The following is a 15,408-nucleotide window of genomic DNA, read 5'->3' as shown; positions in this document are numbered from 1 at the left end:
ATTTGTGGTAAGTTTTAGACATGCCAGTTCTCTTAGCCATAAATATTTCTAACTCCCAGTTTCATAACTGGAAGAATCAATGTATGATATGATAAAATTACTACTTTTTACCTCTATTCTTCCTGGTAAATCATCCAGTGGACAGAACTTGTGTCACAGGGCAGTAACCTGCCATGAAACTAAGGCAGCCTTGGAGGCTCCTTATTCTCAAAGGATGTAGAATGCACAGAAATTAAACATCAGGAAAACTGAGACTGTGATATGGAACTAACCAGGGATTGGGAGCCAATTTGGAATCTGCACATTATGGTTGGATAACATTCTGAGTTTTATTCCAATGACATATTTCCATTAGATGTAGGCTGAGAGAATGGAAGAACAATCCCTTCCTCCATGGGGAAAGTTCCCGTTCAGTTCTGTGTTGCACACGTCTTTGTTCCTAATATATTTAAATTTTCCTAATTGGAGTAATCAATTGTGGTGTCTTCACTTTGTACCCTTCAAGCTTCCTTCTCCCAAACCTTCAATTTTGCCCCACTCACCCCTCCCACCTCCCCTGATACTAAATATATTTGCCTCAGCCTAGAGTTTCAACCCTAACATCATCTTGATTAATCCAACAGCAACCCAATCAGAGCAGGTGGGCTTCCCAGTTTCACTGCATGTGGGATAGAGTTTAGAGGGGGTTGGATAAAGACCATCTTTCTGCAGGAATCTGGACTTTACTAAAGTAAGAGGAAGTAACATCATAGGGGAAGGTTTGGAGAACAGGACAAGTGAGTAAGGGACAGTCTCTGAACTTACAGACACACTGAAGCCATGAACATCTAGGGGAGGCCGGTGGTGTGCAGCTGGTCCATGGCCAATACACACCCTAACACCATACCCTGCTCTAGAAGGTATGAAGAAGGAGCCAGGAGTGACACTTGAAGGAGAATACTCTGGAAGGAGAGCCACTACAGAAGAATGGCATGCTTATACCTCTCTTTTCAGTGTCTCAGCCCCTGGGATTTCTCAGAATCATTATGTGACAGAAGGAAGAGGAATAGTAGCGATACTAAAGACACCATCTGTGTACTGTGATTGCTATGGGCTATGTGTTAGCCAGCTTCCCGTCTCTAGAACAAATACTTGAGATAATTAATTTTTAAAGAGACAAAGGTTTATTTTGGCTCATAGTTTCAGAAATTTTAGTCCATGATTGATTGGCACCATGGCTATAGGCCTGTGGCAGTACAGCAGAAGCATGCGGAAACTCATGGCAGAGCCAAACTGCTCACCTTCACCCAGGGAGCAACAGAAAGAAAGAAGAAGGGGCCAGGGTCTCACCATTCCCTACAAGGCACACCCCCAATGACCTGAGGACTTCCCATCAGGCCCTCCCTGTTAAAGACTCCAGTACCTCCCCATTGGGCCACTGTAGGGACAAGCCTCTATCACACGGACCTTTGGACCTCTAAGATCCAAACTGTAGGAGGTTTTTTTTTAAATTTTATTTATTTATTTTAATTAGGTATATATGACAGCAGAATGCATTTTGATTCATTGTACACAATTGTAGCATAACTTTACATTGCTATGGTTGTACAAGATGTAGCGTCACACCATATGTGCAGTCATACACGTACCTAGGGTAATGATGTTATTATGTTGGTCTGTGTTTAAAACCTCATATCTATTTTTGCTTTAAAATAGAAGATTTTCAGTGGGGTTAAAATTCAGCTTCAGTATCACTTTTCACTTGTCAACTTTGACTTCTGGGTTTTACTTTGGGGTAATATTTTCTCATGAATGTCGAAAGTGTTTCTCAGGTCTTATGATCAACATGTAAAACATTTAGATTTGAATGAAGGTGTGCCTTTCTATGTGAGCTCTGCCTAAGAGCATCTGAGGATGCTATATTAAATACCAGGACAGTTTGCTGCTAATCAGCCTAATATAATCTATTATTTAAAGTACATACAGACCAGAAAGCTCAGGTTTTATTGCTCAGTGGCCAAATTTGTGGGATTATTTTGGAGCAAAGCAAGTATTCACTCTTCCAAATGTGGCCGGGGAAGGCTAGCTTATCTCAGGACCTCCTCTGCGGCTCAGTAGGTGCCTTTCTTCCTGCTGGCAATGTACCAGCATCACAGGTGCCTTCATTTTAGATATTTGCAAATATTGCCTAAAAACACTTGCACTGTGGACTTTGTTTGGAAAGTTAAAATCCTTGATCAGCAAGCAGCACTTATACTCTAGTTCAAAAAAATAAGTGAATAGCAAGTCATGTCCATGTGGAATGTGAAGGAACTTGTTGTCAATCATAGAGTTCTTTTGAGATCAAATGCTGCACCTCTCACTGCAATGTCACTTCTCCTGGATGTTTCAGCAGATACCGGGTCCCTGTTTAAAGGGGCAGAAAGACTTTATTCTTTGTTATCATTGATGGTTGGGGACAGTTTGGTATCAGGAAGTTCAGCTTGACATGGCAATTTAGATTTGCCAGAACACTTTAATCTCCATTCCTGTTGTTTTTCCTCTCTAAACTGCATTGCCTTATTGCAATATCAGGCAGTTTTCTTGGGCAAATGAATTTTCTGTTTTTGAGAAACACACACAGTTTTCTGACTGAGAATCTCACTTTTCTTTTTCAGTAGCTGTTTTTCTCTCAGGAGGAGCTTCATTTCTGCATAGGGAGGATGGGCAAGCTTTTATTAAGTCATTTGAAATTTTACTAATGGTGCTGATTTAGTTAATAATTAAGCTTCCATTCTTTAAATGTTTTCCCCTTACATGTTAAATCAAACGTCTACATTTCAAAGTTGTATAGTGTAATATATGAAAACATCCATGAGAATATATTTAATGAAGCTCTGATTTCTGTATTACTAAAACAAGCAAAGTGTTGAATTCTGAGAACAAGAAAGAGACAATATTAGGCTTTTAATAATGGCATCTTAACTCTTTGTAAATCCATATTACCTATAATATGTATAATACAGATTAGCATTTTACAACCAAAAAAAGTAGCATGATGTGACTAATAATACTGAGACTGGACATTTTTTCATATCAAAAATCATAAGCTTAAATTACCACAAGTTTTCTCAATCAAAGCACAGCACAGAAGATACAACAGGTGCTGCCTAAGTACACTGCTCAGGTTGCACAAGAATGAAAAAAGACTTTTTAAGCAGGATTTTAGGATCTCCTCTGTCTCCATTTAGTATCTGCTAGCCAAGTCACAGAGACCTCCCAGGGGATAGCAACAGATGATCTCCTTGAAGGTTTTCCTCAGTTCTTGACTCCGGAGTGCATAAATGAGAGGGTCAATGATTGAATTACACATGATCAGTATGAGATACAAGTTAAAGTGAGACATGAAGCACACACAGTATGGATTCTGGGGGCAAGAGATGTAGAATATTAAGTGAAGGAAAAACGGGGCCCAGCAGACAACAAAGACCCCAATCAGAATGGTCAGCGTAATGGCCCCCTTCATGTTGGCCCCTTGGCGGATGGCACCCGTGCCTGGGAGGACGGCAATCCTCTTAATGTGAAGTCTGGCCATGAGGAACATGTGGACATAGAGGGAGGCCATGAGAGCCAGCATGGTGAAGAACATGGTGATGAGGCAGATGATGACAGCGCTGCTGTCGGAATAAATGATGAACAGCACCCCCGAAACCGTACAAGCCACCCAGATGCAGCTTATGGTGATCCCGACCCGCTTCACGGTCATTATGTTATGGTACTGCAGAGCATAAAAGATGGTAAAGTACCTGTCCACCGCAATGGAAAGCAGGCTGCAAATTGATGCAAGCAGAGAGCTACAGATCACCGAGTCAATGACATTATCAATATTCACCGTGAAACTCTGCGCGTCCGTGTCTGTACTGTTTAACAGGGTGATGACTATGGTCTCTGATCCATTGGAAACGCTCACCAGCATATCGGCCACAGCCAGGCTACAGATGAAAAAGTACATGGGTGAGTGCAGATTCTTGTTCTTGGCTATGGCCACGATCACTAGAATATTCTCCAGCAAGCTAATGACACCCAAAGTCACAAACACCTCAGGGGAGACAAAAAGTTGCTCGTAGCAACCCCCATCCGAGTAGCCCTTCCCCAGGGTCTCGCTGGCGTTGCTGTGCAGTCCGTAGCTGCTGCGGTTCCAGAAGTGCAGAGAGGTGTGCATCCCACGGGGGAGGGTGGAGTTCATCATCTGGTCGCAAAGTGGACTCAAATCCCCCTGGAGTCGATGTCCCCTCCCGGGTCAGGATTCTCCGTTATTTTCTCCCAGACGTGATCAGTCTGAAAGTTAGGAGGCTGCGATTGGCATTCTCGCTGGGGATGCAGCCGCAAGCCTCACAGCTGGAAATGGAGTTTTTACTCTCTTTCAGGTACAGCTCTGACCGTTATCAGGTTAGAATCTTAGGCTGCGAGATGCTCATTCTCCGTAGACAGAGTCGGCTGTTTGCTTTTTGTTCTCACTTCTGCTTAAACTTTAGCCTTAGGCATTCGGGTCTTTTCAAAATGATTTTCCGGGGAGCGGCTGAGCCATTCCACAGCCTCTGAGAAGGGTCAGCTCCCAGCCTCAGCGTGGCTTGGAGCGTGAGAAGTGAGGAGCCAGGAAGCCGCCGCGGACTTTTATCGTGTGTGGAGGAAAAAAACCCTGAAGCCTGGCTCCTCCTCTGTTTCCTTCTGACCAATCCAAGTGCGGTGCAAGTCCCCAGCCGTTCAGGATCCAGCGCCACGCGGATTCACTTGCAGAAGCTTGTGAAACCGGGGACCAGCAGAATGTGAGGCATGGGATTTCCCTTCTCAAGTTTTCAAGGACAACAGTCCCTAGAAGACATTCTGTGATGTCACAAGACGTTCTCTGAAAGCAGCCAGGCTTACTCCTCCTTAAAATAGAGGTGTGCGTGTGTGTGTGTGTGTGTGTGTGTGTGTGTGTGTGCGCGCGCGCGCGCGCGCTGAAGCGGAAAACCCTGTCCTATGTCCTGAAATCCCCCAGGATACTGAATTTATCTCCTTAATTTCTTTGAATTAAGGACACAGGCAGAAATGCTTTAATTTAAAATACCCGAAATACGGTGGATATGATCAAAGTGTGTATTTGCATGTACAAATATACACAATGAAGCCCTTATTCTGAATAATTAAAATGCATTAATGAAAAATTAAAAAAATCTGAAACAGATAGACCTTATAATACAGGCAGGCATGCTACGGATGAAAGAACTATATAGATAATTACAGTTTGGCAAGAGGCCCAAGAAAGGGTTCATTTATTGTGTACTAAAATCTGATATTTCTCCCTTGCAGAGTTTCCGTTATCAAACCTGGAAAAGTTTTCATTCACAACATTTAAAGTCCAAAGGCATTATTATAACCATATTTGCTCTGAATACAGAAAGAAAGAAAGAAAGAAACAAACAAACAAACAAAGGCAATATTCTGTTTTCTTTTTAAGGCAACATTCTGCTTTTGTTGTTGTTTGTTTACTTTTACTTTCACCGCTGAAGACTTTGTAAATTAGACCTACAAACCTTGACAACTGTATCTGTTCAAGCCAAGACTAGTCGATGCAAATTATTAATTGTAGTGGGAATATTTTGCTTAAGCTAGTTTCAAAAGAGTGTAACAAAGTTACTTTTGAAATTCCTTAAACTCCAGGTTAAGGCATTTTATGTATTGTCATTTTCTTGTTATGATTACTTTTTTCCCCCCCAGTGAAGACCTTTATTTTCATTTTATAGGAATCATTTGTTAAAATAGGAAGAGACTTTTCTTTAATTGGTGGGAGAAGGGATGTCTGATGACAAGATGGCAGGAACTGTGGGGGAGGGGTTTTCTGGAATCTTTTCTGTGAGGGTTGGAGGACGCAGATGATGAATGGATTCTCTTTCCTCATCCTTCTCCTCCTCTGTTTCCCCACATCTCACATTGCCTACTCTCCTTAGGGCTGGGGGCCTGGTTACATGGAGTCCTGGCTCCTGAATGCTTAAAGGAAGGTCCAGGGCTGAGCAGCAAAACACAAAGGGAGAAGACAGAAGGCCCCGGGTCTCCATCAGGTTGGGGGGTGATCATGGTGTGCTTAGGCTTCCTTCCAAGGGCGGCAAGGGAAGAATCTGCTCCAGGCCCTCTCCTTAGCTTCCAGAGGTCCTCTTGTCCTGTGTCCTGTGTTCAGGTGGTCTGCTCTTCTTTTAATTTTTTATTTGTTTTAATTAGTTATACAGTGGAATGCATTTATGCACTTTGATATGTGTAGATGGGATATAATTTCTCATTTTTCTGAGTGTACAATGTTGCAGAATCACATTGGTCATGCAGTCACATATGTACATAAAGTAATAATGTTTGTTTTGTTCTACTGTCCTTCCTATCCCCACACCCCCTCCCTTCACTTCCCTCTATCTAATCTAAAGTAACTCTATTCTTCTCTAGTGCCCCCGACCTTATTGTGAATTAGCATCCGCATGTTAGAGAAAACATTCGGCCTTTGTTATTTTGGGATTGCCTTATTTCGCTTAGCATAACATTCTCCAACTCCATCTATTTACTGGCAAAGGCCATAATTTTGTTCTTCTTTAAAGCTGACATCTGTCCCTGGTTTGTAAGTGCTGCTCATAGAGTATAAAATAGGGGAGAATTTTTTAGAGTTAATTCTTAACTCTCAGCTATCCTCAGGACCTTTATCTCTTTCTCTTTCGCGACAGACAATGCTATAAGCATTTTTTCCTGAGCATGGAGCCAAATTAACAGATTCCATCCATTTCTGGAATGGAGTGGGGCCTTATGCCTGAATTCCAGCTAGTGGAATGTGGACGGAGCGAGGCTCACTATGTACCTTCCACTCGCCGGCTTTATTCTCGCATTTTCTCTGTCAAGCAGATGAGTACAGAGTATCTCAGAAGCCTCACGTTATAAATGAAAGAAGCCCAAATTCCACAAGAATCCTTTCTTTTCCCTATTTTGTATTTACCTCAGCAGCAAATTATCTAATCAATATACAATATAGAAGAAATCTTTCAAATTATTAAGCATCAGATAGTTGACTCTGGGCAATCCCCTTCCTGACTCAACTCTTGCTGAGTGCTCCTGACTCCCCTTGATGGCACATTGTCCCATTGGCTCACCTTAAAATTCACTTTCTGAGGCAGATGGAGAAAAGTCAAAGACATTTGACTCAGAAAGCCCTAAACTGTCTAATTTATCCATCTGATTGGAAGTGCTTTTGGGGTCTTATCAAAGAATGTATTGCCCAATTCAAGGTAATGAAGTTTTACACTTCTGATATTCTGTATTTGATGAGACTCATCTTTTCCTTTAATTCTTTAGATATTGTTTCCACTAATACTTTGAACATGTTTATATTTATTGACTAAAAGTGTTTATATATTGAGTCTAATATGTAGGCTTCCCCAGGAATAATTTTTATTGACTGCTTTTTCCCTGCTCCTATATATATGACCCTACTTATTTATTTGAAAGACTCCTTTTTTTTTCAACTGAAATCCTAAATAATGTAATGTAGCAATTCTGGAATTCAGATTCCCTTTCTTACTCAGGGTTTGTTGCTGCTGTTGGTTATAGTTTGCTTAGCAGTGACTTTTCTGAGAGAAATCTGTAACGCCTGTCTTCTGTCTTGTGTGCCCACTGAAGTCTCTGCTCTGTTGGCTTATTGGTCAGCTAGTGATTGGACAGCGTTTCCTCACATGCCTAGAATCAAGAAGTCTCCCAGTCTTTGCTGAGGGGCTCTGTGTGTGTTGGGGAAACACAGCATTTGACAACTCTGCCTTAGCTTTGCTTTCTGTTTGCGCAGAGCTACAGGTGGAAGCTTAGGGTTTTCTCAGGTCTTTCCTATGCATACACACTGCCCTACAGATACGCACAGCATTAGGGCCCAGCAATGTGTCAGAGCTTTTTATTTAAACCCCTATGAATACCCAACTAGCTTTCCTTTCAATTTTTTTTGGATAGTTATTTCCCCCAATTTTTATCCACTGCCTTAGACAGCCATGATGTTCAGCAACTATCTGGAGGTTTCAACACCGTCCCAGGGAAAACTCTGTTCTCAGTGGGGGAGTTCTGAGTCAGGCCAGATGAGAAAGCCCTGCCAGTGGAGTGATCACCCTTCTGAGGTAATGGATGGGCTCTGAAGGAGCTGCCAACCATTTCTCCCCCTCTGCTTCCTCAGTGACTGGTTTTCAGTATTTTTGACAAGCTGCTGGTTTTCAAGAATACCAACAGAGCTGGTAAGTGGAAGGTGAGATTAGGTTCAGCAAATGCTACAAAGTTTACTCTTCTTATTGCAATTCAGCCATTTTCTTGACTAAATACTCCCTAGATTCCTTAAAGCCCTTGTTAATTTTCTGAGTCCTGAATATGTTAATTCTGACAAATTTTTGCTACTGGTGTGTTTGGCCAGACAGTTTTCAGTGCCGTTACTTCAGCATTCTCAGTAATATGACTTTCCATTCATTGATTTTTATCTTTTTTTTTAATATTTATTTTTCAGTTTTCGGTGGACACAACATCTTTATTTTATTTTATGTGGTGCTGAGGATCGAACCCAGCACCCCGTGCATGTCAGGCGACTGCGTTAACGCTTGAGCCACGTCTCCAGCCCTGATTTTTATCTTAAAAAATCAAATTATATTGATTTATGCCAATCTTCTCCCTTAGCAGACTATTGATGAACAATTTAATATTTCATACTTATTCTAAATATTTTATCAGCTTTCATATGAAAAATAGAAGAATTAAAGAATTGGTAGAAAAGTTGAATAAAATAAAAAAATATATTTGGAAACAATAATAGTTTAAGTTAATACTTGAGAACAAAATTATTGCCTTTTTTTACAAGAAAGGGGTTTTAATTATGAACATGAGAATCACACTGAAATCTCAGAAAATTATGTACATATACAATCTCAAATTTAATTATTTAGTGTATATTTATAAGACATTATTTGTATGGCCAATTATGCTGAAGAAAGTATCTCCAAGGAGGAAATTTATTTGTCTTCTGTGGTTTAGTTCTCTGTACCCAAAATAAGCTAAACCAGCAATGTTAGATATATGGATAGGATTTTTGAAATTTTATTGCAGGTGATTTTTAAAATTCACACAGAATTGAATTAGATCAGAACATTTCTGTTCTGAGAAAAACTTTGTCTTATATTTTATAACAACAGATATAAAACAGTATTATACAGAAATGTTTACCAAATTGTGCTACTTGGAACTTGGTTTTTAGGGAATGTTAGAAGTGTTTTCCAACTTGAAATAAATGAGAAGATTCCAAAGTCAAATAATTTTTAGAAAGTATTGAAAATTTGTGTCTCTCTCGAAATTTCAAACTTTGCATGAACATATAGGGTTTCTGAAATTTCCTACTGTAAGAAAATTACTTAGCCTGCTTACTTCCTAAACTTACTGGAACATAGGGTGCTCCTTTTCTCATTTTATTTTGCTATTACATTTATATAACATATTATAACTTTGTTCTGTAAGAAAGCTTTATTTCTTCCTCTTTAATTATACTGCATCTATGTTACCTCGGAGATCTGAACTGCTGGTACAAGAAATCCATCTGCAACATTAGCCCAATCTTCCACACTCTCAAGTCAGAGTCCAAATTGTAAATTTGTTCCAAAGTTAATTGATATTTCAGGAACATTTTGAGCATAAGGCAGATTTGGGGTTTATGTTTGAATTATTTTGTCTGGAAGAAACAGGTGAATACGTGAAACTGCAGCCAGCTGAACTGAGACACATGGGGGCGTGCAGACAGCAACCTTATCAAACATTTACCAGAGACCCCAGCTCACTCTGTGTTAGGAGGCACATTCCTTGAAATATATGGTCTTAGAACTTCCTGTGAACTTTCAGACAATCTTCTCTCTGCCTCCCTTCATAATAACTCACAAGCTGCAACCCTTCTAAAACCCATTTCCAAAAGTGCCTTCAGATCCTTCCCTTTAAAATACCCTTTGTTCTAGATTCATGCTGGTGTAAAACTATGTTTTCATTGACCAAATTACTCTGACTACAAAAATTTTGCTCATTTAAAATGCTTAGCAACCACCTTACACATGCATTGCTCTCATTTATAAAAGGTATCTTCCTGTGAAGGACCTGAGTAGGAAGAAACTTCTAGGAAGTTGGATCTTAGGGCAAATACAGCAATGGTCTTTAGAGACCTGCATGGTTAGGTAAGCCCTGTGCAGTTAAAGACCTACAGGTACTTTTTCATGGCTGACATGAAGACTAAGAACTGATCAAGTGGTATAAAGAGAACCACAATGGAATCAATGGACCATCAAGAACTAAAGTTAAAAGGAAATACAATGGTCAGTGGGTGCAGATCCAGCAGAGCTGTCCAGTAGATCAGAATTGAGAAAATTTTGCTAGATCAAGTAGTTGGGGAGTAATTGGTAATTATAGCAAGATTAGTGAATGGAAAGAGTGGAAGGAACAAGTACAGTCTTAACAATGAGGAAAGTAAAGATAAGGAATACTGTTTTGTTGTTGTTGTTTTGTTTTGTTTTTAACAATTTCCTGTGGTCCTTCATTTCCCCAGAATAACATCTCATTGATGTCTCCCTTTTCTATCCTTTAGCATTGCATGTTCTGTCTAACCACTGCCCTTCCCCAGCAGAACCAGGAACTCAGGGTTGCTCAACTCTTCTGCCATAGCACTATATAAAACAACTGTGCTAGAATATCAGTTATTGCTAGCATATTTGTCCTCCTGACAAGCATATGAGTTCATTTATGGCAGAGAACATTTACTCTTCTTCAGGGTGTTTCCAATAATGCACAGTGTCTGACACATTTTGCAAAAATAGAAAGATTGTTTAACCTCAATTAATTGATTGATGAGTGGATGAATTGTATAAACTAAGATTAATTTTTAATTTCTATCCTTTCTTATTGTATCTAACATTTAGTTTTAAGTTTACATACAGTAAGATTCACTGTGGTGCACAGTTCTGTGAATAATTCAGCCATCATCTGTAGTTTTCAACATGCATATCTTAATCATATTCTGTTAGACACCTTTGGTTCTATTTCTTATAGAACAGGTACTGGTACTGAGAGTGTAGATTTGATATTTTTTCTTTAAATACTGGTAGAATTCATCAGTGAAAGTTTCTGGGTCTGGAAAATTTTTGGAAAGCAGTTAAATATTAAGTAATATTCCCAATATGTATGCACAAATCTACTTCTTGACTGAGTTTTGGTAGTTTTTGTCTTTCAAAAACATATAAGTTTTTACTAAAATCATTTTTATCTTTCCAAGTGGAAATTAGGTTTTTGATGTTAACTTATTTATACTTGAAGAATTTTAATTAAATAGGATTTTAAAAATTTTTAGTCTAATTATGTTGTTCTATAAGTAAGAACCAAACGAACATGTCAGTTGTCCCTGTTTCATTCTAAGCATAACAGAGCTAGAATTATAATCTAGTTGCTATGATCTCATCTGTACTTCTTTCCCTTTAATTAAACTGCACCTATTTTAGTTCAGAGATCTGAACTATTAGTACATTACATCCATCTACAACAGTAGCCCAGTTTTGCACATTCTCATTCCAGAAGCCAAATACCTTTGATCATCATAAAAGAAAACTTCTTAAACAATGAAACAAGGTGGAGAAGACTTTAGAGAGAAGAAACTTAAAGTTAGTAGTAGCTTTGAAGGGATTGGCTTTTCTTTTCTTTTATTTTTACGTGGTGCTGAGGATCGAACCCAGTGCCTCGCATGTGCTAGGCAAGTGCTCTACCACTGAGCCCCAGCCTCAGCCCCAAGGGATTGGCTTTTCCACATGAACTCCTGTTGTTTTTTTTTTTTTCTGAAATAGGTAGAACCACTGCTTTTGGGGGGCATCAGTTTTATTCACAGTATCTTTACTGATTTGATATAAACATGCCATGGTGGTATACAACTGTAATCACAATTTCTGGGGAGGTTGGGGCAGGAGGATCTCAATTTTGAGGCCAGCCTGGGAAACTTAGTGAGACCCTGTCTCAACAACAACAGCAACAACAAAATTACTAGCAATGATGATGTAGTTCAGTGGTTGAGCGCCTGCGGGTTTAATCCCTAGTAACACGCACACACATGTGCACACACAAGTGATATGAAAATATAGACATAAAATTCCCATCTTATTGGTACGTTCTCAGAAATGTTAACCACACTTAAGAATAAAATCATGTCATGCTAGTTAGGTTTATCATAATAAGTTTTCGTGCATATATAAAAATTTTAAGTATATGCCTCATTTTCTTCTCTCTTCAATTATAATAATTATTATCATCATGATCATTTCAAGGATTACTTTGAGAATTAAATGAACTAATATTTATGAAGCACTTTTATTTGTGATTTCATAAAGTAAATGCTATATAAGCATTAGCTATATTTATTGACGTTTTTCTAACCTAATATTTTTTATGACTTTTGTAGTCTACCTGGGGATTGCACATTCTCTGTAGGACTCCACATTTTGCACACTGTGATCACGGGAGCAGTTCTTAAAGACACTTTTGGTTATTAAATTCAATTTCTTGTTGATGAAGATAGTTTCTTTTTGTGTGCAAACATTCCCTGGTACTTCATATATCAATAAACTTCCATTCTCAGCTCAGGGCAACATTGTTTAGTCACTTCATGCTCAATAACATGTAGGTTGCAATTAGATGCTCAAGTGAACTGATTTACATATATATATGAGAGATAGAGAGAGAGAGAGGGAGAGAGAGAGAGAGAGAGAGAGAGAGAGAGAGAGAGAGACTTGCAACCCAAATCTGGAGATGAGTCTCCTTTTCAAGGAACCTGGAGTTCTTTATAGCAATAGAGCCCATTGTGAACACCTCCCTCTTGCTTTTCAGTGAATTTTGGGGGTTGGAGAAGTACAGTTTGACATTTAAAATCTATTTTTAGTGTGGAGATGGATTCTGACAAGGTTTATTGCTTCATTAAGGCTCTACCAGTAAACAATCTAAAAACTCAATATATACTTAAAGCTATAGGTTTCTATGTGCAGTAGATATATTTTCAAAGCTTTATTACAAATATAATCTTCATAATTTAAATTAGTTTTTAATTAAGGGGACTTTCTGTCATTTTACAGCCCAACTTTTCTGTTAATCAAAACTCCATGCTTAGATATATAGGTGAAGCTTTTCTTGGATAAAACTATGACAAACAAATTTGTAATAAAACTTGATATTCCTCCCTTTATGATTTCATTAATTTAGATTCTCTTGTATTATATGCCTCAAATGGTGTTTCTGCTATTTTACAGCTTTTGATTGTATCTGGTGAAATAGGGTTGATAGTTTTGTATGATAATATACACCAGGCTCTTGGATTTTCCTATGACTTACAAAATAAGAAGTTGCAAAATAACAAAGTTTGTTGCTCTCTACTAAATCTTACATTACAGGAAAGAGAAAAAGTAATGTTATTTCACAGTTATATTTTTTAAAAGTCTGTAGAGGACAATGGACTGTTTTGTAAAGTCAAATTCCATACAGGTGAATTATTTCATATGTCCAAGAGATTTAAGACTCCAGAAGAGGTCCTGTAACACCTAAAAAACACATCTTGATTTCCTTCATAGATTACTAGTGTTCAGGTTGCTTCTGCTCTTGACTAGGAAATCTTCAATTCATTTCTTAGAATGTTTAAAGTGACTTAATGGTGTGCCTCAGTCAGACTTCCATCACTGTCACCAAATACCCGAGGTAAACAACTTAAAAGGGTAAAAATTTATTTTGGATGATGATTTCAAAGACTTTGGTCTATAGTTATTTAGTTCATGGTGTTTGGGAATGTGGTGAGGCAGAATTTTGTGGTAGTCAAATGTGTTTGTGTAAAGTTTCTCAATTCATGGCAGCCAGGAAGAAAAGAGAGGAGGGGTCAGGATCCCAATATTCTCTTCAGGGTGCCCCCAGTAACCTAATTTCCTTCTAGTAGGCCCCACCTGCTAAATGTTCCACTAATTCTAAACAGCACCACAGGATGATGACCAAACCTTTAGCATATGAGACTTTGGGGACAACTGAGATCCAAACCATAATCGGGTGTATGACACATCTTCTCTTATTTGAGCTCAGTGACTGTGCACCTTTTTCCAGAGTGAGAAAACAGTGTAATTCCCATATCCCAACCATATCTCAACCAGGCATTTGCCCAGGTGAAAAGAAAAACCAAAAAACTGGTGGCAGAGTTTGCATTTGTCAAGGAAGGAGATGTTGGAAAAGACCACACCTGTGCTGGGTATATTCCTGAAATATGAAGAAGCAAGTCTTAAAAGGTGCCTCCAAAAGTTTATTATCCTCCAATAACTGAATCCACAGATAGCAAACTACATGAAACCCTTGTCAAAATATTTAAAAAGTTGATGGTTAAAATTATCAATAAATTTAAAAATATCTAAAGAATGAACTAAGGGGAAAAAATACAGGATATGAAAGAACATTCCAACAGAGATATTCTAAAAAAGAGCTAAACAGAAACCTTGGAAATGAAAGGCCTAATAAATCAAATTTTAAAATTTCATTGAAATTCTTCCCAATAGACTAGATAAAGAAGATGACATAATCTCAGAGCTTGAAAATGAGGTGTCCAACCTTGAACATCCAGGCAGTATGAAAGAAAAAAATAAGAAACTGTGAATAGAGCTTTTCACCAAGATGGCGCCAAAAGCCAAGAAGGAAGCTCCTGCCCCTCCCAAAGCTGAAGCCAAAGCAAATGCTTTGAAAGCCAAGAAAGCAGTGTTGAAGGGTGTCCACAGTCATAAAAAGAAGATCTGCATGTCACCTACCTTCCGATAACCCGAGACACTGTGGCTCCGGAGGCAGCCCAGATATCCTCGGAAGAGCGCCCCCAGGAGAAACAAGCTTGACCACTAAGCCATCATCAAATTCCCTCTGACCACTGAGTCAGCCATGAAGAAGATTGAAGACAACACACTTGGGTTTATTGTGGATGTCAAGGCCAACAAGCACCAGATCAAACAAGCTGTCAAGAAGCTCTATGACATTGATGTGGCCAAGTTTAACACCCTGATCAGGCTCGAGGGAGAGAAAAAGGCATATGTTCGACTGGCTCCTGATTATGATGCTTTGGACTTAGCCAACAAAATTGGGATCATCTAAACAGAGTCCAGCTGTCTAATTCTAAATATACTTTCTTTTTTTCCCCAAAAAAATGAAAGAAAGAAACTATGACTAGAATATAAAATAACTGTAGGACAAACCTTAAGAGACTAAACTTAAAGCTCATCTTCACTGAGGAAGCAGCATGATACAGACTAATGACATCAATTACCTGGTCAGTAAAATTACCAAAACAATTTTCAAACCTTGGTAACAAGAAGGATATACCGTCGGCATTTAGAA

General features: G+C 38.9%; 1 protein-coding gene and 1 pseudogene across 1 annotated transcript; one reads left to right on the top strand and one right to left on the bottom strand.

Annotated features, from left to right (window-relative positions):
• Positions 1-1,184: 1,184 nt before the first annotated feature.
• On the bottom strand, positions 1,185-4,826 carry Mc4r (melanocortin 4 receptor). Its single transcript, XM_015482230.2, has one exon. It carries the CDS (start codon positions 4,205-4,207, stop codon positions 3,206-3,208), a length of 1,002 nt encoding a protein of 333 aa, XP_015337716.1. The 5' UTR covers positions 4,208-4,826; the 3' UTR covers positions 1,185-3,205.
• A 9,866-nt stretch (positions 4,827-14,692) lies between these two features.
• Positions 14,693-15,165, top strand: LOC107139375 (annotated as a pseudogene).
• The last annotated feature ends 243 nt before the right edge of the window (positions 15,166-15,408 follow it).

The sequence above is a fragment of the Marmota marmota genome, unplaced genomic scaffold (assembly GCF_001458135.2).
Source record: "Marmota marmota marmota unplaced genomic scaffold, marMar, whole genome shotgun sequence".
Classification (NCBI taxonomy): Eukaryota; Metazoa; Chordata; class Mammalia; order Rodentia; family Sciuridae; genus Marmota; species Marmota marmota.
This window is presented reverse-complemented; position numbering and strand designations above follow the sequence as displayed.

Bases quoted from the DNA above. Each gene is read 5' to 3' on its own strand.
- Mc4r (XM_015482230.2), bottom strand. From the start codon at position 4,207: ATGATGAACTCCACCCTCCCCCGTGGGATGCACACCTCTCTGCACTTC.